Source organism: Bemisia tabaci, chromosome 4, assembly GCF_918797505.1.
Source record: "Bemisia tabaci chromosome 4, PGI_BMITA_v3".
Lineage (NCBI taxonomy): Eukaryota > Metazoa > Arthropoda > Insecta > Hemiptera > Aleyrodidae > Bemisia > Bemisia tabaci.
In genome coordinates this window covers 52,594,781-52,617,152 of record NC_092796.1, presented here as the reverse complement: position 1 = coordinate 52,617,152, position 22,372 = coordinate 52,594,781, and the positions used below count along the sequence as shown (strand labels likewise).

The following is a 22,372-nucleotide window of genomic DNA, read 5'->3' as shown; positions in this document are numbered from 1 at the left end:
GCAGGCCACCAGCCCTTCGCCTACCGGTCACTCCCCCGTTGACCCACATTCCGCACGACTACCGCCGTATTTCCAACGGCCGGCAGAAATTCAAATGACCTTGACGTATCTTCAACTTGTACGTACGCCACATGCATTGCACCCGCGAAACAATTGGAGATGCTAATCTTTAAGGGAACTCAATGTTGCAATACAAGGCTAGCATTTCCGTTCATGAGGAAACGTGTGCTGTGCAGACCGGGCACCAGTTTTAACTCTTTTCGAGGGATCGTCCACGAGAAAAGAACCGTACTGCCCTGTTAACTTCGGAGGCGGATCCAACAATTTGGCAACACCGGATTCCCTCCATTTAAACCTATGCTAAACAATCGATTCTTGTTAGAACATCTGGCCCCTCTAAGAATCGATACATTTTCAAAGGTTTAAATGGAAAAAAGCACTGTAGCCAATTTGCTCGATCCGTCAATGGTCAAAATGAAGCAGGGCCGGATTTACCTACTTGCCGCCCATGGGCCGCCTATATTTTGCCGCCCCCTCCTCATTAGTTTTGAAACATCAATAAAAACCATCAAATGAACGTGCCAGCGGGGGAGGGGTGCATAAGACGCGTTTACTCGTGTTGGACACATTTTTTGCGAAAGCCCTGTCAACACTACTAGCAAAAGTTCACGGAACTTTGTGCGAAAGTTAAGTTTCGTAAACCTATCTCTGTGTGGACAAGGCCTTCCATTCATAAGAAATGAACGAAAAAATTATGAAAGAACAAACATAAATGTGGATTAATGATTTTAACTTCCGCCGCCGCCGCGCCGCGCTGACCGCACCGTGTTTGGCGCAATGCGAGAAGTATTCCGACAGTCTTGTAGGCGCTGTGAGTTTCACGACGACCGCTGCTAAACGCACTGTGTTTGACGCAATGCGTGAAGTATTCACGCAGTCTTGTAGGCGCTATCCGTTTTACGCTGACCGCAATGACCGCACTCTGTTTGATGCAATGCGTGAAGTATTCGTGCAGTCTTGTAGGCGCTAATATGTGTTACATGCCGATCGCCGCGCCGAGGGCTTCTCCTTTTCATCTCAAGTCCTCGTCATCATTTCTCTCTAAGTCGCGCCGTTCCGGGCCAAATTGCGTGTTTTAACTATTTGGTTTCTCTCCTAACTTGAATAATTAAATGTGCTGTCTCCTGTATCTCTGAAAGACGACAAAATTAGAAATTATCATACTCTCAGGAAATGAGAGATTTTGTCGCCTTCTCTCGTTTGTAATTTTTTTTTTCTAAATCCGATTTCTTTTTATACCTACATTTAAAAAAATTGCAAAATTTGCCGCCCCCTATAGATTTGCCGCCATGGGCCGCGGCCCATGTGGCCACCCCCTTAATCCGGCCCTGCAATGAAGTTTGTTGTGAGACCCAGAATGAAGGGTCTGAGAATGCCACTCACTATAAACCACCGAGAGTTTAAAAAGAGAAGTGAAGTTAAACTCATGATTAATTTATTTTAAAATGTTATTTCATTGTCTTTCTAGACATTTCAGACCCCACCGAGGTCATGAATAAAGTTTCAAAGAAATATTATGATAATATCCTTCACTGGAAAAAAAAAAACACACACATTGGATCTAGAGTCCAGACTCTTAAAAACATCGACAAGAAAAAATACTCTTGATTCAATCAGATTTAAGCTTAAATCAAGAACCAAGCCTCTTAATTTGAGCGAATTTCCTTTTGATTTAAGCTTAAATCTGATTGAATCAAGAGTCCTTTTTCTTGTCAATGTTTTCAAGAGTCCGGACTCTTGATCCAATGTGTTTTTTTTTTTTTTCCCCCAGTGATTTTAATTAATTAAGGCAGTCACCCTCTTTGGCCTTCTAACACAAACAAGAACCTTCCCAGTTTAACCAATGATAGATTCTATCACATGAGCAGAAATTCCGAAAGAAATGCAATCCAAATTTTTGTTATTTTATTTTTTTCTCCTCGCATGATCGAACTTTAAGGCGCCGATGTAGACGACCATAAGTTGACAGGTCGAGCGCTGGCATCTGCATCGACGACGCGTGTTTTCACCCACGTGACGTGGGCTGACAGCGCTGACCGAGTGACGTATCCGTGGATAATTCAACCCGAATGACAATTACAGGCCCACAACCTCTATGACGCACTCATCTCGCATCGGAGTGCTACAAATATAGTCAACTGTCGCGTCTCTCGTCATGTCTGTCGCCTTTGCGTCGCGACGCCGCATTCGCTGATTCAACGCACTGTTGCCATTTGTGCATTTTATTCTCTTTTTCCCAAAACTAGATTCAGGAGAAGATCAGGAAAGTTAGAAACCTAGGAACTACACACTGGAAAAAAACACAGTGGATCTAGAGTCCAGACTCTTGAAAACATTGACAAGAAAATGGACTCTTGATTCGATCAGATTTAAGCTTAAATCAAAAGGAAATCCGCTCAAATTAAGAGGGTTGGTTCTTGATTTAAGCTTAAATCCGATTGAATCAAGAGTACTTTTTCTTGTCGATGTTTTTAGGAGTCTGGACTCTAGATCCAATGTGTTTTTTTTTCCCAGTGCTTTTTCCCAAAACTAGATTCAGAAAAAGATCAGGAAAGTTAGAAACCTAGGAACTACACTCTTTATGTATCCATCGGGTTATTTTTTTTTCACATCAAGAGCCAACAACTCGATAATTTGGTTATGACAGAAGACTTATCCATACGATGTTTGATTGAAAATGTTTCAATCTTGCACTGGAAAAAAACACATTGGATCTAGAGTCCAGTCTCTTGAAAAGATTGACAAGAAAAAATACTATTGATTCAATCGGATTTTTGCTTGAATCCAAAGGAAATCCGCTTAAATTAAGAGGCTTGGTTCTTGATTTAAGCTAGATTCTGATTGAATCAAGAGTATTTTTTCTTGTCGATGTTTTTATGAATCTGGACTCTAGATCTAATGTGTTTTTTTTTCCAGTGTGACAACAGGAATCTAATTTTTTAGGCGCCAGAAAGGGTGGGGAATCCGCGTACGCAAGTGCTTCTGTCTGTCGCCATTGTGTATGCAAACGCTCGTTACTTTGTCTACGGGACAATGCATGCTGAATGCACTCTGCTTTGCATTTCCTCTCGATTTGTTTTGCATCGTCACTCGTTTTTTCGGAAAATTTTTCCTGTTCGTTCACGATTGGTCGGAGGCAGTAGAACACTCGCATTTTTTTCAATCTCACTGCTATCTTGCTATTTTTTTTACTATTTTCGAAGAAAAAGATTATTTTTATCGGTGTCTGTAGAGATTTCACTGGTCCCTCTCTCATATTCGAAATAGCGCATCGACCGATCAGTAGCAAAAATTTAAACTCGAGACTGTGAAATAAATTTCAGAAAAGAAGGCCCTATGATCTGGAACAAAACGTTTAAATGTCACACGATTCGACCACTAAACAATTTTTATTCCCAACTTCAATTCCATTCATCCAGTAAACTTGCAGCTCTGCTTTAAATTCCTATATTGATGAGTTCTTTCATGTATTATACTTGTAATGCATATGAACAGCGGCTGCTTCCCGATGAAGGCAATGTCTTAACATCGGTGCTGCTACACGTTTTACTATCAGGAGAATTTAACCAAAACTGGCCCAACAACATCAGACGTTGTCTAATTTCCTCTCGTTTTTAATTTTTTGTGTTGAAAATTAAGCAACATTCTAACTTAAAATTTCGTGAGCTTATTATCACACCAAAAACACTTCCGTGTAAAAATGACCCGCCAAGCTAAAAATATAAATATTCGTCGCCTCAAAAGCAATGATATCAAATGAAGTAGACGCCAAGCAAATTTCCTGAATATAAATTGTAAGTTTCTCCTCCCTTCAACATTATTACCGGAAAAACGAAAATTATGGACAAAAAAAAATAATTTAAAAAAGGGATACAAATTTATCATCTTTTTTTGTAGTACAATTGTACAAAAAAAATGATAAATTTGTATCGGTTTTTTTAAATTATTTTTTTTTGTCCATAATTTTCGTTTTTCCGGTAATAATGTTGAAGGGAGGAGAAACTTACAATTTATATTCAGGAAATTTGCTTGGCGTCTACTTCATTTGATATCATTGCTTTTGAGGCGACGAATATTTATATTTTTAGCTTGGCGGGTCATTTTTACACGGAAGTGTTTTTGGTGTGATATCATGAAGTTTTTCGTATAAATGATCACAAACAAATAAAAGGAGCAGAATAGTCTGATTTTTATACCTACTTTTATTTCGTTTTCAATCTGAGAGAGATTTGAAAACTTCTGCAGTGTCTGATAGGGTATATAGGTATTGATGAGCACTTGAAAGGTACCTAATTAATGAAATATAATGTAATTTCTTGACATTTTTAAAGCAAATTTTTAATAAAAATATTGGCCCGAATTTTAGCATCTTCCTCGATTCGAGACCTCGTTTGGATCACCTCCAACTTTCACCTCCAACTTTCCTCAAGTGACTATCGCTGGAGGAAGTCTCGAGATTTTCGTAAGGGAGGTCCTGACACCTGACGCCCCTTTAGGGAGATCTGAGGAAACTTTAAAACAAGTGATGATTCTTTTTTCTGGCTGTAATTTTTTCACCAGGTGGGCGAGAAAAAAAAGTGTAGAAGGAAATTTTTTCTCATTGTCTTGATTCTCCTCCTTTTTCTAGAAACATTTCCATAAATTTATGCTATATTTCCCTTTAAAGAGAGACTAGAGGTCATGGATGTCCACTTTTATCCGAGCTGTCGATCATTCATCAAGTCATACTGAGCTGCTGTATTCTTATTTCTTTTTCAAAAAAGACTTAAGAGAACTCCAGTCTTGCTTCTAAAATGACTTGAGTGACACGCTTTTGGAGACGACTTAATTATGCCTTCATTGTCATTTACGCACTTATTTCGTCAAAAAGGATGTGAGCGGCCTGAGGCTTTTTGCCTCATAAACCTATGTACATTCTGACAAGAAAATACGTAAGAACGTGGCTTTCGGTTAATGTTCTAGAATGGCTTAAGGGGCATTTTTTTTTAAATGAGCTAAGTCATCCGATCCTGTATTTTTATTGTTCAAGTAAGATTTACAAACTAGGTTTTTTTTTTTTTTTTACATGACTTGAGAGCCACGCTATTCCAAAACGACGTAAGTTCTGATTGATCCGTGGTTAAACTACCCAACACTGAATTTTCGGTTTTTTAGTGAGAAAAATTTCTGAGTAACTCATTATTCCTCCATCCTTTCCTCTCATCTCTAGGTGCCTCTCTACAAAATAAACACAAAAATTAACACATCGGATCAAACGTGGCCATACTTTTTCATTCAAATGAAGCCAAGAAAGGATAAATAATGGATCTCAGATTCCCAACAACTGAGAAATGAGTCTTACAGGAACATACTTAAAAATAATTTCCACTGGTTAGGCCTCCAAAGAAATGAACTCCTTGAGAAAATTAGAATTTATGTATCAGGCAAAATCCAGTGATAGCATGGGTACCTGGTATTGCTAAAACAGTGATGAACTATTTGAAAGCATGCACAAGGACACTAACAAAAATATGGACACGCATCCTTTGACATTGTGCACCTTGACCCTCAAAAAATAAAATAAAATTACCATAAAAACTAGAAAAGAAACGAATTAATAAGAAATGTTTTTAAGGCAGGGTAGAATTAAATGAAAAAATAAGTATTACCTACTTGAATAGTCTATTCACAGATTCTGAAGTAACATAGATCAATTTTGTATGTCAAAAAAAATCATTTGATTGAGAAATTCAAATGTTTCTGAGGAGAAGGAAAGAGATCACTTTTAACTTATACGCACCTTCACCAAACTTATTACAGCAAAGCAGGTACTCAAACGAAAATGCATGTTTCAAGTCAAGGTTGACAAGGAGCTTAAAAGAAAAACTCTGTGCTCTGGAAGAGGGAAAGTTGAAAAGCATGATGTCATAAATACTCACAGGAAATTGAACTCTTTCCACGCAATATTGTAGAAGATTTGAAGGATGAGAGCGTATATGGATAAGAGAATTCAGAGGCTGATGTGTTGCGTTGAAATTGACAGCTGTGGACAATCAATCCATGGTCTCCACAAATTTTTGAATATCAAATCAGCGGAGAACCATGATTTTTGAATGAGACAGCCATTAGCTACCTATACAAACTGACAAGGTAAATTGCTTTCTGAAAAGGCAGCTAAGAATTGGCGATCTTGGTAATTTCTTGAATATGACGCTTGATGAGAATGGCATTCAAACCATGTCCCTTTGCTGCGACGAGATAGGATTAGCGAATATGACTCAGCAAGTACAGATTCTGGGTTCACTTTAATAACTTAGGGCCGGGATCAAACCACGCACATCTTGATTTCAGAGAAGTTTAAGCACTTAATATACCAACCCAAAGAAAAGCATCATGATAACGAAGTCCTTGATTATGCAATCAGTTCTGCGCCTGATGCTGTTAGAGCTTGCTCATCGCATGTTGAGACTAATGTAATTTTCTGATCAGCTCTGAATCAGCACCACTTAATAACACGTTAATACATGGTAACAGATGGCACCATTGGCGAGTTGTGACAAAAACAATACAAGAGCTTTATAGAAGCATACACTCAGCGAGCTCAACAACGCAACGCTTACTAGAATAAGACAGATTTTCATGAGCGATACGAAACACTTTTAATGCAGACAATGCTCATGATTTTAGAGGCCACGTTGAAAACTAATAGTAAATCATGTTCAGTATCTGGAAGACGAAGAAGAATATCATCGTCATAGTCACAAATCAGTTTAATACAGTGTCGAGTGCTTAACATTGACTCGATAGAACTTGCGCTTGTGGAAACCAGCTGCCAACTCGGCGAATCACAATCAAGTGAGGGTATCGTTTATAATGCTTGATAAGTTACCTGAGAGAAAGAGATATTCCTTTCCTATAAATCACATGTAGATAGTACAGTAGGAATGAAATAATAAACCATGGGGTTTTATGGCTAGTACCTAGTTGAGATTGAGACGCGGATGTTTGGATGTGGCTACACCATCAACTTTTTCCGAAGAATAGGTAAACCACGCACTTCCGAAAATTTCCACTCAGAATTCATGATGGTATAAAGGTACATGATGATGATGAAAATAAGTAAGAGAAAACAAAGGCTTAGTCAAGGCATAGCAACAGTATAAGTAAAGGGGCTCTAGGTGTGTAGTCTGTATCAGCTGTTCCTCAAGACGATTGGGGTCCGGTGAAGCTTCAAGTGCTTGAACTATGATTATTTAGGACTAAATCACATTTAGCAACATATGAACTACAGAGAAAAAGAATTAATAACTTTAAAACGATTACAATTCACACGTTTTTTGACAATAATTGACACTTGACACTGAACACCTGTGATAACAATAACATAACCACGAATGGCCAATGGCCGCCGTGCCGTAATGGCATGCGAACTCTAGCGTCAGAAATAACTTACGACCCGGGAACTTATGAAAGAAGCCGCTAAACTTTAATATATTCCGAATAAATTCCCAAATTGTTCTTTTATTGACACTGAATGAGTTTATTCAAGTGTTTTTGTTTTGGTTTGATAAAAAAAGCGCGCTAACAATGAGAATCGGCAGCTATAACCAGGCCTGGAGTTCTAGAAAACGAAGGAAGTCCGGTAGCGTTTTATAATCTTTAAAACGTCATATCTCCGTTAATAATAAGTTTTGAAACATCAGACACCAAAAATTGGGACCTTTGAATCTTGAAGAATCATCATGCCAAATTTCAACATGATCCTTTGAGTAGTTTTTTTGCTACGGGGTGATAAAAGTTAAAAAGCAGCGAAAATCGGCAATTAACGAAGGAAGTCCGGTGGCGTTTTATAATCTTTAAAACGTCATATCTCCGTTAATAATAAGTTTTGAAACATCAGACACCAAAAGGTATGGCCTTTGAATCGTGAGGAATCATCATGCCAAATTTAAACATGATCCTTTGAGTAGTTTTTTTGCTACGGGGTGATAAAAGTTAAAAAGCAGCGAAAATCGGCAATTCCTAATATTTTCTGTAATGTATACCGTCGACCGACGGTTATCGGGTTATCGCCCCGCGTGTGTGTGGTTGCTGCAGAGTCGTTTGAAGGCGTTTTCCGGTCTTACTCTGGGAGGTTTTATTTGGTTGTTCTCCTTATATTTATATTTTTAGCTTGGCGGGGAGATCTACCGATCTCCGTGATCTAACCGAATTTTCAAAAGGTTCCGAAACATTCTACTGCTAAGTCCTCCGTCAATAAAATAAAAAACGAGAAAAAATAAGGCAACATCAAATGCAGTTAGGTTAATTTTGACCAAGTCCATCCATGCGCGTCTAAGATATCTTTTGATCGGTGGTCCTTATTCTCGTAGGGTGGCATTAACTCTTGGATGTGAACATTGTGGTGGAATCTTTGATCCGCTTACAGTGAAGGCGCATCAGTAATTTATTTACCTGTGGAGGGAGCTATTTGTAATGATCGTTCATTGAGGAATGCAGGCGTCTAATAAGTAGAATACATTTGACGTTTTACCTTTATAGCCCAGAAAGCCCATTTTTCAGAATTAAAATTTGAATGTGAGTTTCGTCCGGTGAGTCCACCCCCCTTTCACCCCCCCCCCCCCCCCATTTGAAAAGTTAGGGTATGTTTAGAAATCCTGAAAAGTTGGGGAATTTTAAAATCCCAAAAAGTTTGCCTCCCCGAAGTACATTTGAATCAGTGAAAACGATAACACACCAACTTGAAAAAATGAACATAATCAAGACACACGCAAAACTGCACACACTGGGAAAATAAACACATTGGATCTAGAGTCCAGACTCTTTAAAACATTGACAAGAAAAAGGACTCTTGATTTAATCAGATTTAAGCTTAAATCAAAAGGAAATCCGCTCCAATTAAGAGGCTTGGTTCTTGATTCAAGCTTAAATCTGATTGAGTCAAGAGTATTTTTTCTTGTCGATGTTTTTAAGAGTCTGGACTCTAGATCCAATGTTGTTATTTTTCCATGGCAGTAGTTGAAGAAGTTAGTACCAGGAAAAGACCTTTGGTGCCGAAATATAAGTGCTTCAGGACACTTTAAAGGTCCAAGTTGGAACAGATGCGTTAACCCTGATTACCTTTATGAAAACCGATTCTCTTTAATGAAAATTGAGCATTTTTAAGGTACCGAGTTGGTGTGGTAACTGTGGTATCGTTCTCACTGATTCATTTGGAAACGTGTGGAGGTTCGATCATGGTTCCTCCGCGGCAGGGCAACGCAGTGATCCTCGAGGATTGCGAACAAATCTGAAACTTTGATGACTGATTTGTGAACGACCGGAGGCTTGTGTAGCACACTGTGACACCAAAGTCGTGGGTCGAACCTGTCCTCCTCCGCCCGGTCGGAACAGTGATCGGCATCGGCCGTGCAACAACCAGTCCTCCAGGTCTCGCCATAGTCCTCCTCATCTCGGCTGAGTCCCCGAGCCGAACATGGAGACGCAGGCGACGACGTCGGCCAAGATCGGCACCTAAACATGCCCAGAATAGATACAGATTCCCCGCGACCATCGTAATATCGTCCGCAGAGACTTCGCCGATGCCGTCGGCTTCCAAGACCCCCGCCCAATGACCCAGCAACATGCCCAAGTCCCTTGATTTATGGGCTGTGGCCACTCGCAACAGGCCAATCTGGGGAGTTTCGAATGAGAATGCTCCATCCGAGTGCATGAAATTAAGCAACAGGAACGGTATCTCCATTGAGGGACTTGGAGGATAAGGCGCATAAGTGCAGTGTTTGCTATCTCGAAAATTACGTGTTCAGAATGGGTCAGTTGCGCTGTTCACAGAATCGTGTTATGGTACTTTATTATTGCAGATCAACTAAGAATAATAAGATCGGTCCAAACAGCAGCTTTTTACGTTGCATATTAACCGAGACTTTGAAAAACTCTTTCTTTGCGCGAATCGTATTCCACGTGAAATTTTGAGGTGGAGTCATACATACATCAGAATGCTTAAATTCGTGCCCAGTGGCCGAATTTGTCGGCTCGAATCACGATTGCACTTAAATCCGTCTTAGCGCCTCTGATTGGCTGGTGGCACGGTTTGAACTGCCGAAAAAATTCGGGCCCTGTCCAGCGGTCCATACTCTCCCTGTGATTGTATTATACAGCTGGGAATTAGATGAAATTCGGGTTGGTGAATTCTGACGATTTGTTGGGTATGCTGTCGGAATGCGGCTGTTGTGCGACGGACATCTCGCATCAATGCGTCACAGCCTTGGGATACCAACCAGGCCGGAGCCAACAGTCCATAGACGCTAAGGATCCAATGCCCTCGTCTGGACCCTCTAAGCAGTGGCGTGGCGTGAATTGCGATATATCGATTGTTATGCCATTTAAACCTATGAAAAAAGATCGATAGACAGGGTGTTCGCAGCGAACACCTTAGTAATCGATTCTTTACCATAGCTTCAAATGGCGAGATATCGATAATCGATTATTCACGCCACGCCACTGCCTCTAAGAGTCTGATACTTCAGCTGAACGAATCGCATTTCAATTGAACTCGCATTATTCGGAATTGGTACCGCTTGGCACCGCGATCACCCAACTTTTTAAGTTTTTAAGCTTCTCGGCGCTTTGTGCAAGCTGTTCAATAAACATGAAAAGTTATGTGTAAAAGAGGGACAAAAAATTAATCGGTTCTGCTTTCCTTTTGTGTTGCAGCTCGACCAACTCAATCACCTCAAACTCAAACAACACACTCAGTGAGCCAAAACCCAACCTGTGGCTAGAAAGCATCAACTCCCCCCTCATCCAGGAAGATGGCGACAACAAAATGCTCAAGCTGAGGTTCGACGTCAGCCAGTACCAACCAGAAGAAATCATCGTCAAAACAGTCGACAACAAATTATTAGTGAGTATTTACTTTTAAGACGGGTCTCAAACATTTTTCACTAGTTTTGGTCAAATAATCGAATTTTTACGTCGAAATAGGGGTTTCTAGGGATTTACCTTGGCGGTTCAACTTGAGTTCCGGTACTATCACAATTATTTGCAGGATGTGCGTCAAGAAGAACCGGGGAATCTCAGGAAAATCAGGGAAAACATCCGGGAATTCGCAAAAATTCGGCATGCCAGGGAATTTTATCCTTCAAAGCAATTCTCGTGTCAGGGAAACGTAAGAGAAATCGTAAAACATGGATTTTCTGGAAAATGTTTCACAAATTTTACTCTTGCGGAAACTACCAGAATTTCTGCTGATGTCTTTTAAATTTTATACAAAATGAGGCAAAAATATCTCTCATAAGTTTAGGCATCATATATTTTGCTCTATTTATTACATTATATTCCTAGTACACGAAATACTTACTTCTAATTAGTTCCAACGTGTTGAAAAATTGGGAATTTTTTCTTCTCTATCACGGGAAATGTCAGGGAATAATTTTTTCCGTCTGTCAGGGAATTTTGAATTTTCCCCGTTTTTGGCCTTTTTTGTCAGGGAAACCAGGAAAATCAGGGAAATGTCAGAGATTTTTTTTTCTTTGAAAATTGCTAGACACCGTGAATTAGAAATGCCCATTTCATCCATAAAATTGGGATAGTACACCACAATGTTAGGGGCTAACTCCTAACGCTTTTTCCCTGGATCGTGGGCAGATTTTTCCGATTTCCGTGGTATTTGGCCAATCGTGTCCCACCGTGCGTGGCGTGTCGGCGACGTCCGGGAAGCGGCTGCCTTTTGCGCAATCATAAAACCCCGCGCCCGCGAACCAATTAATGGCCATTTCCGTCCGGAGTGTGTAGGTTACCTTGTCTACCGCCAAGCAGCCTTCCTCACCACCGGCCCGGTACACCTTGCCCAGCCTTAAAAGGCAGAACAGCAACACTCCCGTGCCAACCAAGAACGCCGTATCCACATCCCTGCCTTGCCAAACTTATTCTAATGAAACACGAATCTCCTGGAAAATCGGCAATTTTTTGGTCCCAAATCGTTTAAAAATTTAAAATTGCATCATTTCTATCGTACTTGAAAATTTGAAGGGATAATATTATTATGTTTTCTAGGAATTGAATGTTTTGCTAATTAAAATCTGGCAACATTTGAACGTTTTTACGGCGTTTTTCTTAAGCATGGTAGAGCACTCTTGCAAGGCTCGCAGCTTCACTGCCACTCGAGCAATTATCCACGTATTGTGCTCTTTTTTCTTGAGAACCGCGTAACTTGAATACAAAGCTTACGAGAAATCCGCGGTTTTTACATCTGCGTCTATATTGTCGTCGTGCAGTCGCCATTGTCGACTCCACTTTTCGGCCTCTTGTCGACAGGCGTGGGTCCCATTAGACAGAACTTTTGTCGACAGCGATGTTAGATTTTATGGTGAGTGCGTCATGCTACGTTGTATCATTTTCGATTCAACCAAAAGACAATGTATTTTAGAGGCCCCAAACTGCCATCCTCCACACGGTGTACAAGTTACTTTTGAAAGTCAACGCTTAAACGCGCTTAGACATGATCTTAGAAAAGTTCAGCAATCCTAAACTAAATTTCAAAAAATTGCATAGCAAAGTGCTCACCCCGACATTCATTTGTCATGGCCAGGCGAATTTCATTTAAATTTTTGTTGGATTGTCAGATGCCAGGACTATATGTATTTCTGTTTATGCTGAAAGGAACTACATGCAAATGAATTATATTAGTCGAAATAAATAGCACGTAAAAATTGTTCCTTCTAGCAGAAAGCCGTAAATTTTCCAGCGAACTCGTGAATCTTTGTCTTTGAATTTTTCAGAGAATTCCACTTGTTATTTGGAATACATATTGCAATTGAAAACTACTTTTTTGGCTCATGGATAAAAACACCTATCTGCTAAAGAAACATTAAATTTGAAAAGGAGGAAGAAGAAAGAAAACAGAAAGAGGATGAAGAAGAAACCGAAGAAAAGAGAGTAGAAAAATGAGCCAAAGAAGAGGAAGAGAAAGAAGGGAGAGGAAAATACCGAAAGGCAGAAGAAGTATAATAGAGGAGAAAAGAGTAAGAAAAGGAAAGTAACCAAAAGGGGGAAGAAACAGAAGACAAGTAGGAAAGATAAAGAAGGAAAGCAGAAGAAAAAGAAGGATGGCGAAGATGAAGAAGGAAAGAGGAAAACAAGGAGGGAATAGTAAAAAAGTAAGGAGAGGTAGGGGAGGAGGAAGAGGAAGAAGTGTTTGTTTGCATAGGAACGTTAAGAGCACATACGTCGTTTCTAAAATGAGTCTAAATTAAGTTCTGTCTGTAATTGAGCTCTGTCTGTAATTGAGCTCGGTCTGTAATTGAGTTCTGTCTTGCAATATTTAGTCCATTTAATCTAACATTCCTGAAAATTTCAGCAGAAAATATCCATAAATTATCGAAAAATCATCCATTGCATTGGGGGAAATTTTGCGGCGTTCGAATGCTCATAAGCCGTTCTTTCCTAGCGCGGCAGTCTATCTGGATCCGATGCTAGCGATCCAGTCGCCTCACCTCGCGTATTTTTATGTTAAACGGACGATAGGCGAGACTCTCTCCTTATTTGAAAAGCTCCGAGTCATAGCATAACCTCGCGCTCGTGGATAGCCATAAGCTCCTTATTTTATTTTGAGACCCTCGATTTTTTATCCTCTCTCCTCGGGCTCCCCGGACGCGCGACAGGAATCATAGTTTTCGTCCAATCAGCGACTATCGATCGTCTCCCATTTAAATCTATGCGAAAGAGCGTATTATTTAGGTGTAACCTGATACTCGATCCTTTTCCATACGTTCAAATGTCCGATTAATCGATTCATCGATCGCAAACCCCATGACACCAGTGGCGTGTCATGTTTTTCGATATAAATGCATTGATCTGCCATTTAAACTCATGAAAAAGGATCGATATACAGGGTGTTCGCAGCGAACATCTTGAAAATCGATTCTTTACCATAGTTTCAAATGGGACAATATTGATAATCGATTATTTAGTCAGAGAGCCAGACGACTTTGAGTGACAAACTCGGGATACATGTTTTGACCCCCTACATCGATAGCCTTGCATGCACTGAAACGGAAAATGTTTGTCTGCCGCCCTTTAGCCTGTGCCATCACCCTCATCTAGGCCCTCAAAGTGGTCCAAAAAACACCATCTGGTGACAAACTCCTGACGCTCGGCAGACAAGTCTATTATTAAAGATCATACCCAGGGTGACTAGAAAAACTTTGTCTGCCGCCTTCTAGCCTGTGCCATCACCCTCATCTAGGCCCTCAAAGTGGTCCAAAAAACACCATCTGGTGACAAACTCCTGACGCTCGGCAGACAAGTCTATTATTAAAGATCATACCCAGGGTGACTAGAAAAACTTTGTCTGCCGCCTTCTAGCCTGTGCCATCACCCTCATCTAGGCCCTCAAAGTGGTCCAAAAAACACCATCTGGTGACAAACTCCTGACGCTCGGCAGACAAGTCTATTATTAAAGATCATACCCAGGGTGACTAGAAAAACTTTGTCTGCCGCCTTCTAGCCTGTGCCATCACCCTCATCTAGGCCCTCAAAGTGGTCCAAAAAACACCATCTGGTGACAAACTCCTGACGCTCGGCAGACAAGTCTATTATTAAAGATCATACCCAGGGTGACTAGAAAAACTTTGTCTGCCGCCTTCTAGCCTGTGCCATCACCCTCATCTAGGCCCTCAAAGTGGTCCAAAAAACACCATCTGGTGACAAACTCCTGACGCCTAGTGTGGTTGCAGATGTACTCCTGTGAGCAGCTTGTGTAATAAAGTTTGAATGATGCATCATTCTCTTCGTTTTTTCGTGTAGAATCCGATTTTCGATGTTGTCAAGTCCAAAAATGATGCTGGTGCCCCCAATTCAAGATGGCGCCCAAAATGGCCGCCCCGGGGGTCAAAATTCCAGAATTTGAGAATATTGTCGAGTTTGGTATCCATTTATATGTAATTTTGGTCGTAGAATTCATATCTGGTGTCAAAAAATAATTTCAACCCCTTAGGGTCCGTCAAATCCAAGATGGCGGCCAAAATTTCAACTTTAATGATAATTACCCAAGATGCACCTTTCACTGTCGAATGACGTGTCTTCATTTATGTTAATTAGGTCAGAAAACCTACAAGGGAGGTCTACAATGCCACTGCACCCTATGGAGGGCCAGGGTTCACCCCCTCCTACCCCCAATATGGCCGCCGCGGAGGGCATAAATAGTGACATTCTCTCAGAACGTCATAGTAGGTGTCCATTCCTATGTAATTTGAGGCGTAAATTCCAAATTTCAAGTCATAAATCGCAAATGTGAGACTTGCAATGGCTTATACCCTATATGGGGCCAGGGGAACCCCCTCAACCCCCTCTTCTTTCTAATATGGCTGCCATGGGGGGCATAAATAGCGAAATTCTCTCAGGACGTCATGTGAGGTGTCGATTCTCATGTAAGTTGAGGCGTAGATTCCGAATTTTAAGTCAGAAATCGTCAATATCTCAAAGTGACAAAAACACTTAAGCATGGCAATCGCTCTGGCCTTCATCTTGGAATAAAGAATGCATCTTGGGTTGGGTTCAGTTATGTCGAAAGAGCTGGAAAGGAATCGGATAATTTAATGGTGATTGACATATTTCACCGGTGTTTTTTTTCAAATGTACACAGAGGATTCATATTGGTTTCTGGTTCTTTCATTATTAGATAACTGGATAATAGATGGTTCTTTTTGTAATCGATTTTCTTCTAGCAGGAGCGTGCGTTTTGTTGCAGATAACGCAGGAAACTGTAGGTGTCGCTTCTACTAGGAGACGAAACCCTGCGCTACAAAAAGCACTCAATTATCCAGTTGTTTTAATTGCAATTAAACTGAGTGCGTTCATAAACAATAACATAGGAACTCTGAATGCAGATACATACTTCGTCGGCAAAAAAATTATATTTTTGTGGGAATTTTTAAAAATGGAAAAAAACAGACGCCCATCTGAGTCCTTTGCGTACATAGAAAAAGAATACGCATGAAATTTGTCAATTACCATTAAAATCACCAATTCATTTCCAGCTCTTTCGACAAAAATGAACCCAAGCAGCATTTTTAGTCCAAAATGTAGGCCAAAGCGGTTGCCATATATAAGTATTTTCGTCACTATGGGATATTTACATGTTTTGACTTGTGATTCGAAATCCACGCCTCAGATTAAAAACAAATCGACACCCACTATGCCGCTTTGAGAGAATTTCACTGTTCCTATGTGGGCGAATATTGGAATAGCGGACATTTCAGGGTGAAAAAAGTTGATAAATCAAGTTCATAATTTCCCTTGGAAGTTATGTGTTTTCTTAATTCTGGACAATTTCTGGGATCTGAAAACGTATATGGTCCCGATGTTATGAATCGACACCTCACATGACGTCCTGAGAGAATTTCGCTATTTATGCCCCCCATGGCAGCCATATTAGAAAGAAGAGGGGGTTGAGGGGGTTCCCCTGGCCCCATATAGGGTATAAGCCATTGCAAGTCTCACATTTGCGATTTATGACTTGAAATTTGGAATTTACGCCTCAAATTACATAGGAATGGACACCTACTATGACGTTCTGAGAGAATGTCACTATTTATGCCCTCCGCGGCGGCCATATTGGGGGTAGGAGGGGGTGAACCCTGGCCCTCCATAGGGTGCAGTGGCATTGTAGACCTCCCTTGTAGGTTTTCTGACCTAATTAACATAAATGAAGACACGTCATTCGACAGTGAAAGGTGCATCTTGGGTAATTATCATTAAAGTTGAAATTTTGGCCGCCATCTTGGATTTGACGGACCCTAAGGGGTTGAAATTATTTTTTGACACCAGATATGAATTCTACGACCAAAATTACATATAAATGGATACCAAACTCGACAATATTCTCAAATTCTGGAATTTTGACCCCCGGGGCGGCCATTTTGGGCGCCATCTTGAATTGGGGGCACCAGCATCATTTTTGGACTTGACAACATCGAAAATCGGATTCTACACGAAAAAAACGAAGAGAATGATGCATCATTCAAACTTTATTACACAAGCTGCTCACAGGAGTACATCTGCAACCACACTAGGCGTCAGGAGTTTGTCACCAGATGGTGTTTTTTGGACCACTTTGAGGGCCTAGATGAGGGTGATGGCACAGGCTAGAAGGCGGCAGACAAAGTTTTTCTAGTCACCCTGGGTATGATCTTTAATAATAGACTTGTCTGCCGAGCGTCAGGAGTTTGTCACCAGATGGTGTTTTTTGGACCACTTTAAGGGCCTAGATGAGGGTGATGGCACAGGCTAGAAGGCGGCAGACAAAGTTTTTCTAGTCACCCTGGGTATGATCTTTAATAATAGACTTGTCTGCCGAGCGTCAGGAGTTTGTCACCAGATGGTGTTTTTTGGACCACTTTGAGGGCCTAGATGAGGGTGATGGCACAGGCTAGAGGGCGGCAGACAAACATTTTCCGTTTCAGTGCATGCAAGGCTATCGATGTAGGGGGTCAAAACATGTATCCCGAGTTTGTCACTCAAAGTCGTCTGGCTCTCGGACTAATTCACGCCTCGCAGCTGCACGACACACCAGGCCACTGTTTTTGTCCTAACTCGGTCGCCACCCATACGAGATCGATCTCCTTTTCCGTACGATCTTTAATCGGCGATTACTGATGTAAATATCCTCGGATCGTTCCGAACCAAGCGTTCAGTTGGACTACATATTGCAATGAAGAATCAATATCCCGATCAAGCACGCATCTACTGATGGAAGCTAATGGCACATAAGTCGTTTCTAAATTGGACGTATTTCTGCCAAACTGAACTATGTGCATTATGACGTGAGCCCTGTTATGCATATATTCTTCTGGATCTCAGGGCTCATGTCCTCATGTACATAGTTCCGTTTGGAAGAAATACGTCCAATTGCGTCCGACAACTCTTTGCGGAATGTAGTCCAGTTGTAATCGTATTCTTTCGCGTGTAGGTAGTATTTCCTATTTTTGTTGTCAATTCGCGGTTACGCGTATACGAATGTACATCAAAATGGTCAGTTCCGCGTTTCATAAAGTAGAATAATATAGAGGGTAAAAAATCCATCACCCTATGGCACATGAGTATGCCTTGCATTGCCAAAAATTTGCATACCATATACGGTGGAAACATGACCCTGGTAAAAATTGGCGATAGGAGCTGCGTTTCAAAATACCATAGGAGTTCTTATAGCCGACTGAAGAAGGCGATAGAAAATCTAATAGCTGGCTGTAGAAAGTGGAAAAAATCATACGGCCGGGCTACACGAAGCAATAACAAATTATACAGCCGGGCTATAGTTCCTATCGCCGGGCTTTACATTTTATCGCCTGGCTGTTGCTTCTTCGCCATCGGCTATAAAAGGCTATAAGAAATTGTGTAGAAATCCGGGTGCTTTGTAAATCCTTAAGTTTGTACGGAATCACCGTAATATTTACAAAACGCACATTACATTTTCCTTTACTACATATTTTTTTTCATCAATTAAAATGAGAATAATCCATACAGAGTGTGCAAACATTTCAAAGTCATGAGTTGAAAAACGCTGACTCCACGAGATTAAATATTAGCGCCTAACACAAAGCGGAGCGGCGGCGCACTGGCGCCTACAAACCTAACAGGGATACTTCACGCATTGCGGAATGCGTGAAGTATCCCTGTTAGGTTTGTAGGCGCCAATGCGTATTTCGCGCTGGCTGCGCCCGCCTGCCACGGCGCTTGAAGCAACTATTTCACACCAGAGGTATTGCACAGGATCATACGAAATTGAAGGAGCTCCATCATATTAGTAATGGCAGGCATCCTTCAAAAGTGCGGAGCTTTCCTCGCAAAATAAATCAAGATACTACGGCCCAAAAAGAGAGCGGTAGTCCAAAAACTCACTAAGTCCTAGCATCCGTAATTAGTAACGTTTAGCATACACTTTATCGTCAGGCTGTTGCTTAGTCGCCATCGGCTATAAAAGGCTATACAGAAATTGTGTTGCCGGCTGTAGAAGCTATTGGAAATCTTACAGCCGGCTGTAGGTCTATGGTATTTTGGAACACAGACTCTACCAATTTTTACCAGGGGAAACATTTCCAACTGCTTCTCATACGTAAGAAATTGGATGAAGTTAGTAAATTAGCAATTGATAGGTTGATACCATCTTTTTAATTCAGGGCTGGCTCAATATCGTCAGAATAGGTATCTCGTCAATAAATTTAAGTATTTGCGCCAAAATGTATCCAATATTGCCTTTATAATTTAGTCCTAACTATAGATGTTGGTCGGGCTGTATAGAGTGTTCCATTAAAACCGCCCTACTTATCGCTGTCTCCCTCCCCTGGTAATCAATACGCAGACTAATTAGGCCGCCTTTTCGATGAAACTTACGACCTCCTTCACCGGCTTAATGTCCCTGCAAATTATTATCGACCTGACCTTTGGGAAAAAGTTTCAACGACGTCCCGAATATTTGGGGCAGTTTATGTATCTTCCCCACGTCCTAGCAACGCTATCGATCCCCGAAGTGTTTTTTTCACTTGTCTCGTGGCAAGGCTGTCGGCTATTTGATATAACGCGGATGTATTTTACTCTGAATTAAATGGAAGAACTGTGCTAAATTTTCTGCGCAGTTTGGAAACAATGCCTCGCAGCCTCGTCTGGGGCCGTGGAAGGTTGTTCGGACGTCATTAAGGACGGGGGAAAAATACGGTTGGTTTATCGGGGCGGGGTTGCAACCTGGGTCAGGAACAACCACAGTAACTAAAGTACATACATATTCTACCATGCTAAGGAAGAATGCCGTATGAACCTTCGAGAGTTGCCAAATTTCCCTTGACAAAATATGTATTTTTGAGAATATTCATGCATATTTTTCCTTGAAATTTTCAGGTATTTTAGATTACATTGCGTAAAGGGTTGTCTGAAAATTTTGGAAAATAATATTCGCAATTTTTCCAGTAAATTCGGTTTTTATTAGAGGGAATTTGACAACGTCTGAAGGTTCATACGACGTTCTTCCTTAGCATGGCAGAACTTTCCTCGTATATACAGGGTTATTCAAAAGTCACGCACCACTGGGCCATTTGAAATTTTTGAGTTGCCCCCCGCCCCTCCTCCCTTCGAGGGCATCAAAAACTGGAAAGAATCTGAAAAAGTTTCCCCCTCTTTGAAAAAAAACGTCTTAAACCGCAAATCGATATCATAATTAGAACTGAAGTTATGGCCAGTGGTGCGGGACTTTTGAATAACCCTGTAGGACCTCCAAGAGGCATTTCCTCCTTACGGCTTGGACATTCCGTAAAATTTCGTCCCTCTCTTTTGTTTCAGGTTCACGCGAAACACGAAGAAAAGACAGACTCAAAATCCGTCTACAGGGAATACAACCGTGAGTTCCTGCTGCCGAAGGGCACCAACCCGGAAAGCATCAAGTCATCGTTGAGCAAAGACGGTGTCCTCACCGTGGAAGCTCCTCTGCCCGCCCTCGGAGCCCCCGAGAAACTGGTGCCCATCGCCCACCACTAAACACGAACCTCTCTAAGTCCAACACAAAACCAGTCAAGTCGTACCTACCGATCAACCCATCCCTGCATGAAAGCATTTTTATCTGACGAGAAAGGGAGCTTTCGGTCCGCGTGTGTAGCCCGAAACCATAACTCTCCCATAAATTTACGCCAATTATTTATTTTCCTAAATTCAAGAATTCGAAATACTACAGTTTTTTCGGATTCTGATATTTAATTTTTTCCATTTTTTTTTACTTCTTCTTTTTCTTCTTTTTTGTTTTTTACCTGAAATGATCGTTGTTAATCTGGAGAGATCGAATAATTTGAAAATTTTCAGAAGTTAAAAAACTTCAAGATACTTTTTCATGTGTAGTTTCTTGAAATGCTTGGCTTCCAAAAATGTACATGCAAGGGTGGGTCGAAATTTCAACATTAAAGCTAAAGCCACGCACACACAAAAATTGACTTGGAAAAATTTCTGGGTAAATTTTCTGACGGTTAGTTTAAACATTTTTAAAACATTTTTACAAAATTTTGCCGCTCGTGTTGGAAACGTTTTATAGTGACATTTTTAACAATTTAATACAAACGAAACTGCCTTAAATTTTTCCCCTCGCTGATTGAGATTATCGGCTTTACGCCTGCCTAATTGGAAAATTTGTACTGCCGTCTGAAATTTTCCCCAGATTCCTTGACCTGGACCGGTGTACCTAGATATTTTGCAGTTTGCTTTTTTGGTGACAAATTTATCTATGTATCTAGCTGTTTAATTTTTATATTTTATTTTGTTACATTTTTTTTAAATGCAATGTACTTAAGTGTCTCATAAGTGACTAAAATAGCTGAATTAGTTTAACTTCTGAGCTGAGTATTAATAGTCAACATTGAACTAAGTCATCTCTTGGCCAATCAAGATACTCGAGGTTGTTGTAGCAACTCCTTTACTTTCTTTGCCAGGTTTATTTTGGAAGATTTTTTTGCCATTAAACTACAAAAACTTGAATTAAGGTCTCATTGAAGCGCAGCTGCTGCTCAGCTTTGACTTTATTTTCACAGTATTTATATCTATTTTTTTAGCCTAATTTAATCACATGTTCAAATGGTTGTAAATATTTGCCAATTCCAAAATTTGTCTACATCCGATAATATCTGCGCCCCAGATATGTTCGCAACGGCAAGCCATGCATTCACAGATTTTTATTTTTTCTCGTTTGCTGTTTTAAGTGCCTGTTTCTTTTATTTTAAGGAACTTTATTCTTGCTACTCTTTTTTTTATAACTCAATTTGAGTTTCTTGTTTGTACTGATTTGCATTCTCAGTGTTGCGAACATTCATTCTATTCGAAAACGACCAGGGAAACTGGTCAGTTTTTTGATTTGCATATACCTATCCCTACAAACTCGTTTAAATTTAATTTAAACTGTATAATAATTTTGTTACCTATTTATTTTGAGATAAATCATTAACAATACGATACTGCTCGTTATTTGTTTTCCCTGAAAATTTGACTATGTTAGTTACAGTGATGCTGTATATGCACGTAACCAGTGCCAACGCGCATTTTTTGGAGTTCACGAAACCGTACCCTTTTTCTGTTGACTAAAACGTAAATATTTTTTTAAAGTAGACCGTCACATCTCTAGACGGCCAATCTACTAGACCTAACAATTTCAAGGGGTCAAATAGTTCAGCCACTTCATTCATATCTCGAGAGATTGATTCAATCAAGATCATTGTCATTTTGAATGTTACCAATTACTTTTATTACGCTTCAATTCATCCGCACTGCGGTTTTCGTAAATTACGGTGGTAGTCCGGGAGCACATGTT

General features: G+C 40.5%; 1 protein-coding gene across 4 annotated transcripts in view; it reads left to right on the top strand.

The window, feature by feature from the left end:
• LOC109042396 (Elongator complex protein 4) overlaps positions 1–22,017 on the top strand; it is a 71,304-nt gene extending 49,287 nt beyond the window's left edge. For 2 of the 4 annotated variants that reach the window (XM_072300044.1, XM_072300045.1), the window contains 2 exons: positions 10,753–10,942; positions 20,368–22,017. In XM_072300044.1, the coding sequence (XP_072156145.1) occupies positions 10,753–10,942; positions 20,368–20,562 (385 nt within the window). In that variant the 3' untranslated portion in view covers positions 20,563–22,017. Of the gene's footprint in view, positions 1–10,752; positions 10,943–20,367 lie in introns of those variants that run through there. The other 2 variants (XR_011899802.1, XM_072300043.1) reach the window with 1 other exon arrangement.
• Positions 22,018–22,372: the final 355 nt, after the last annotated feature.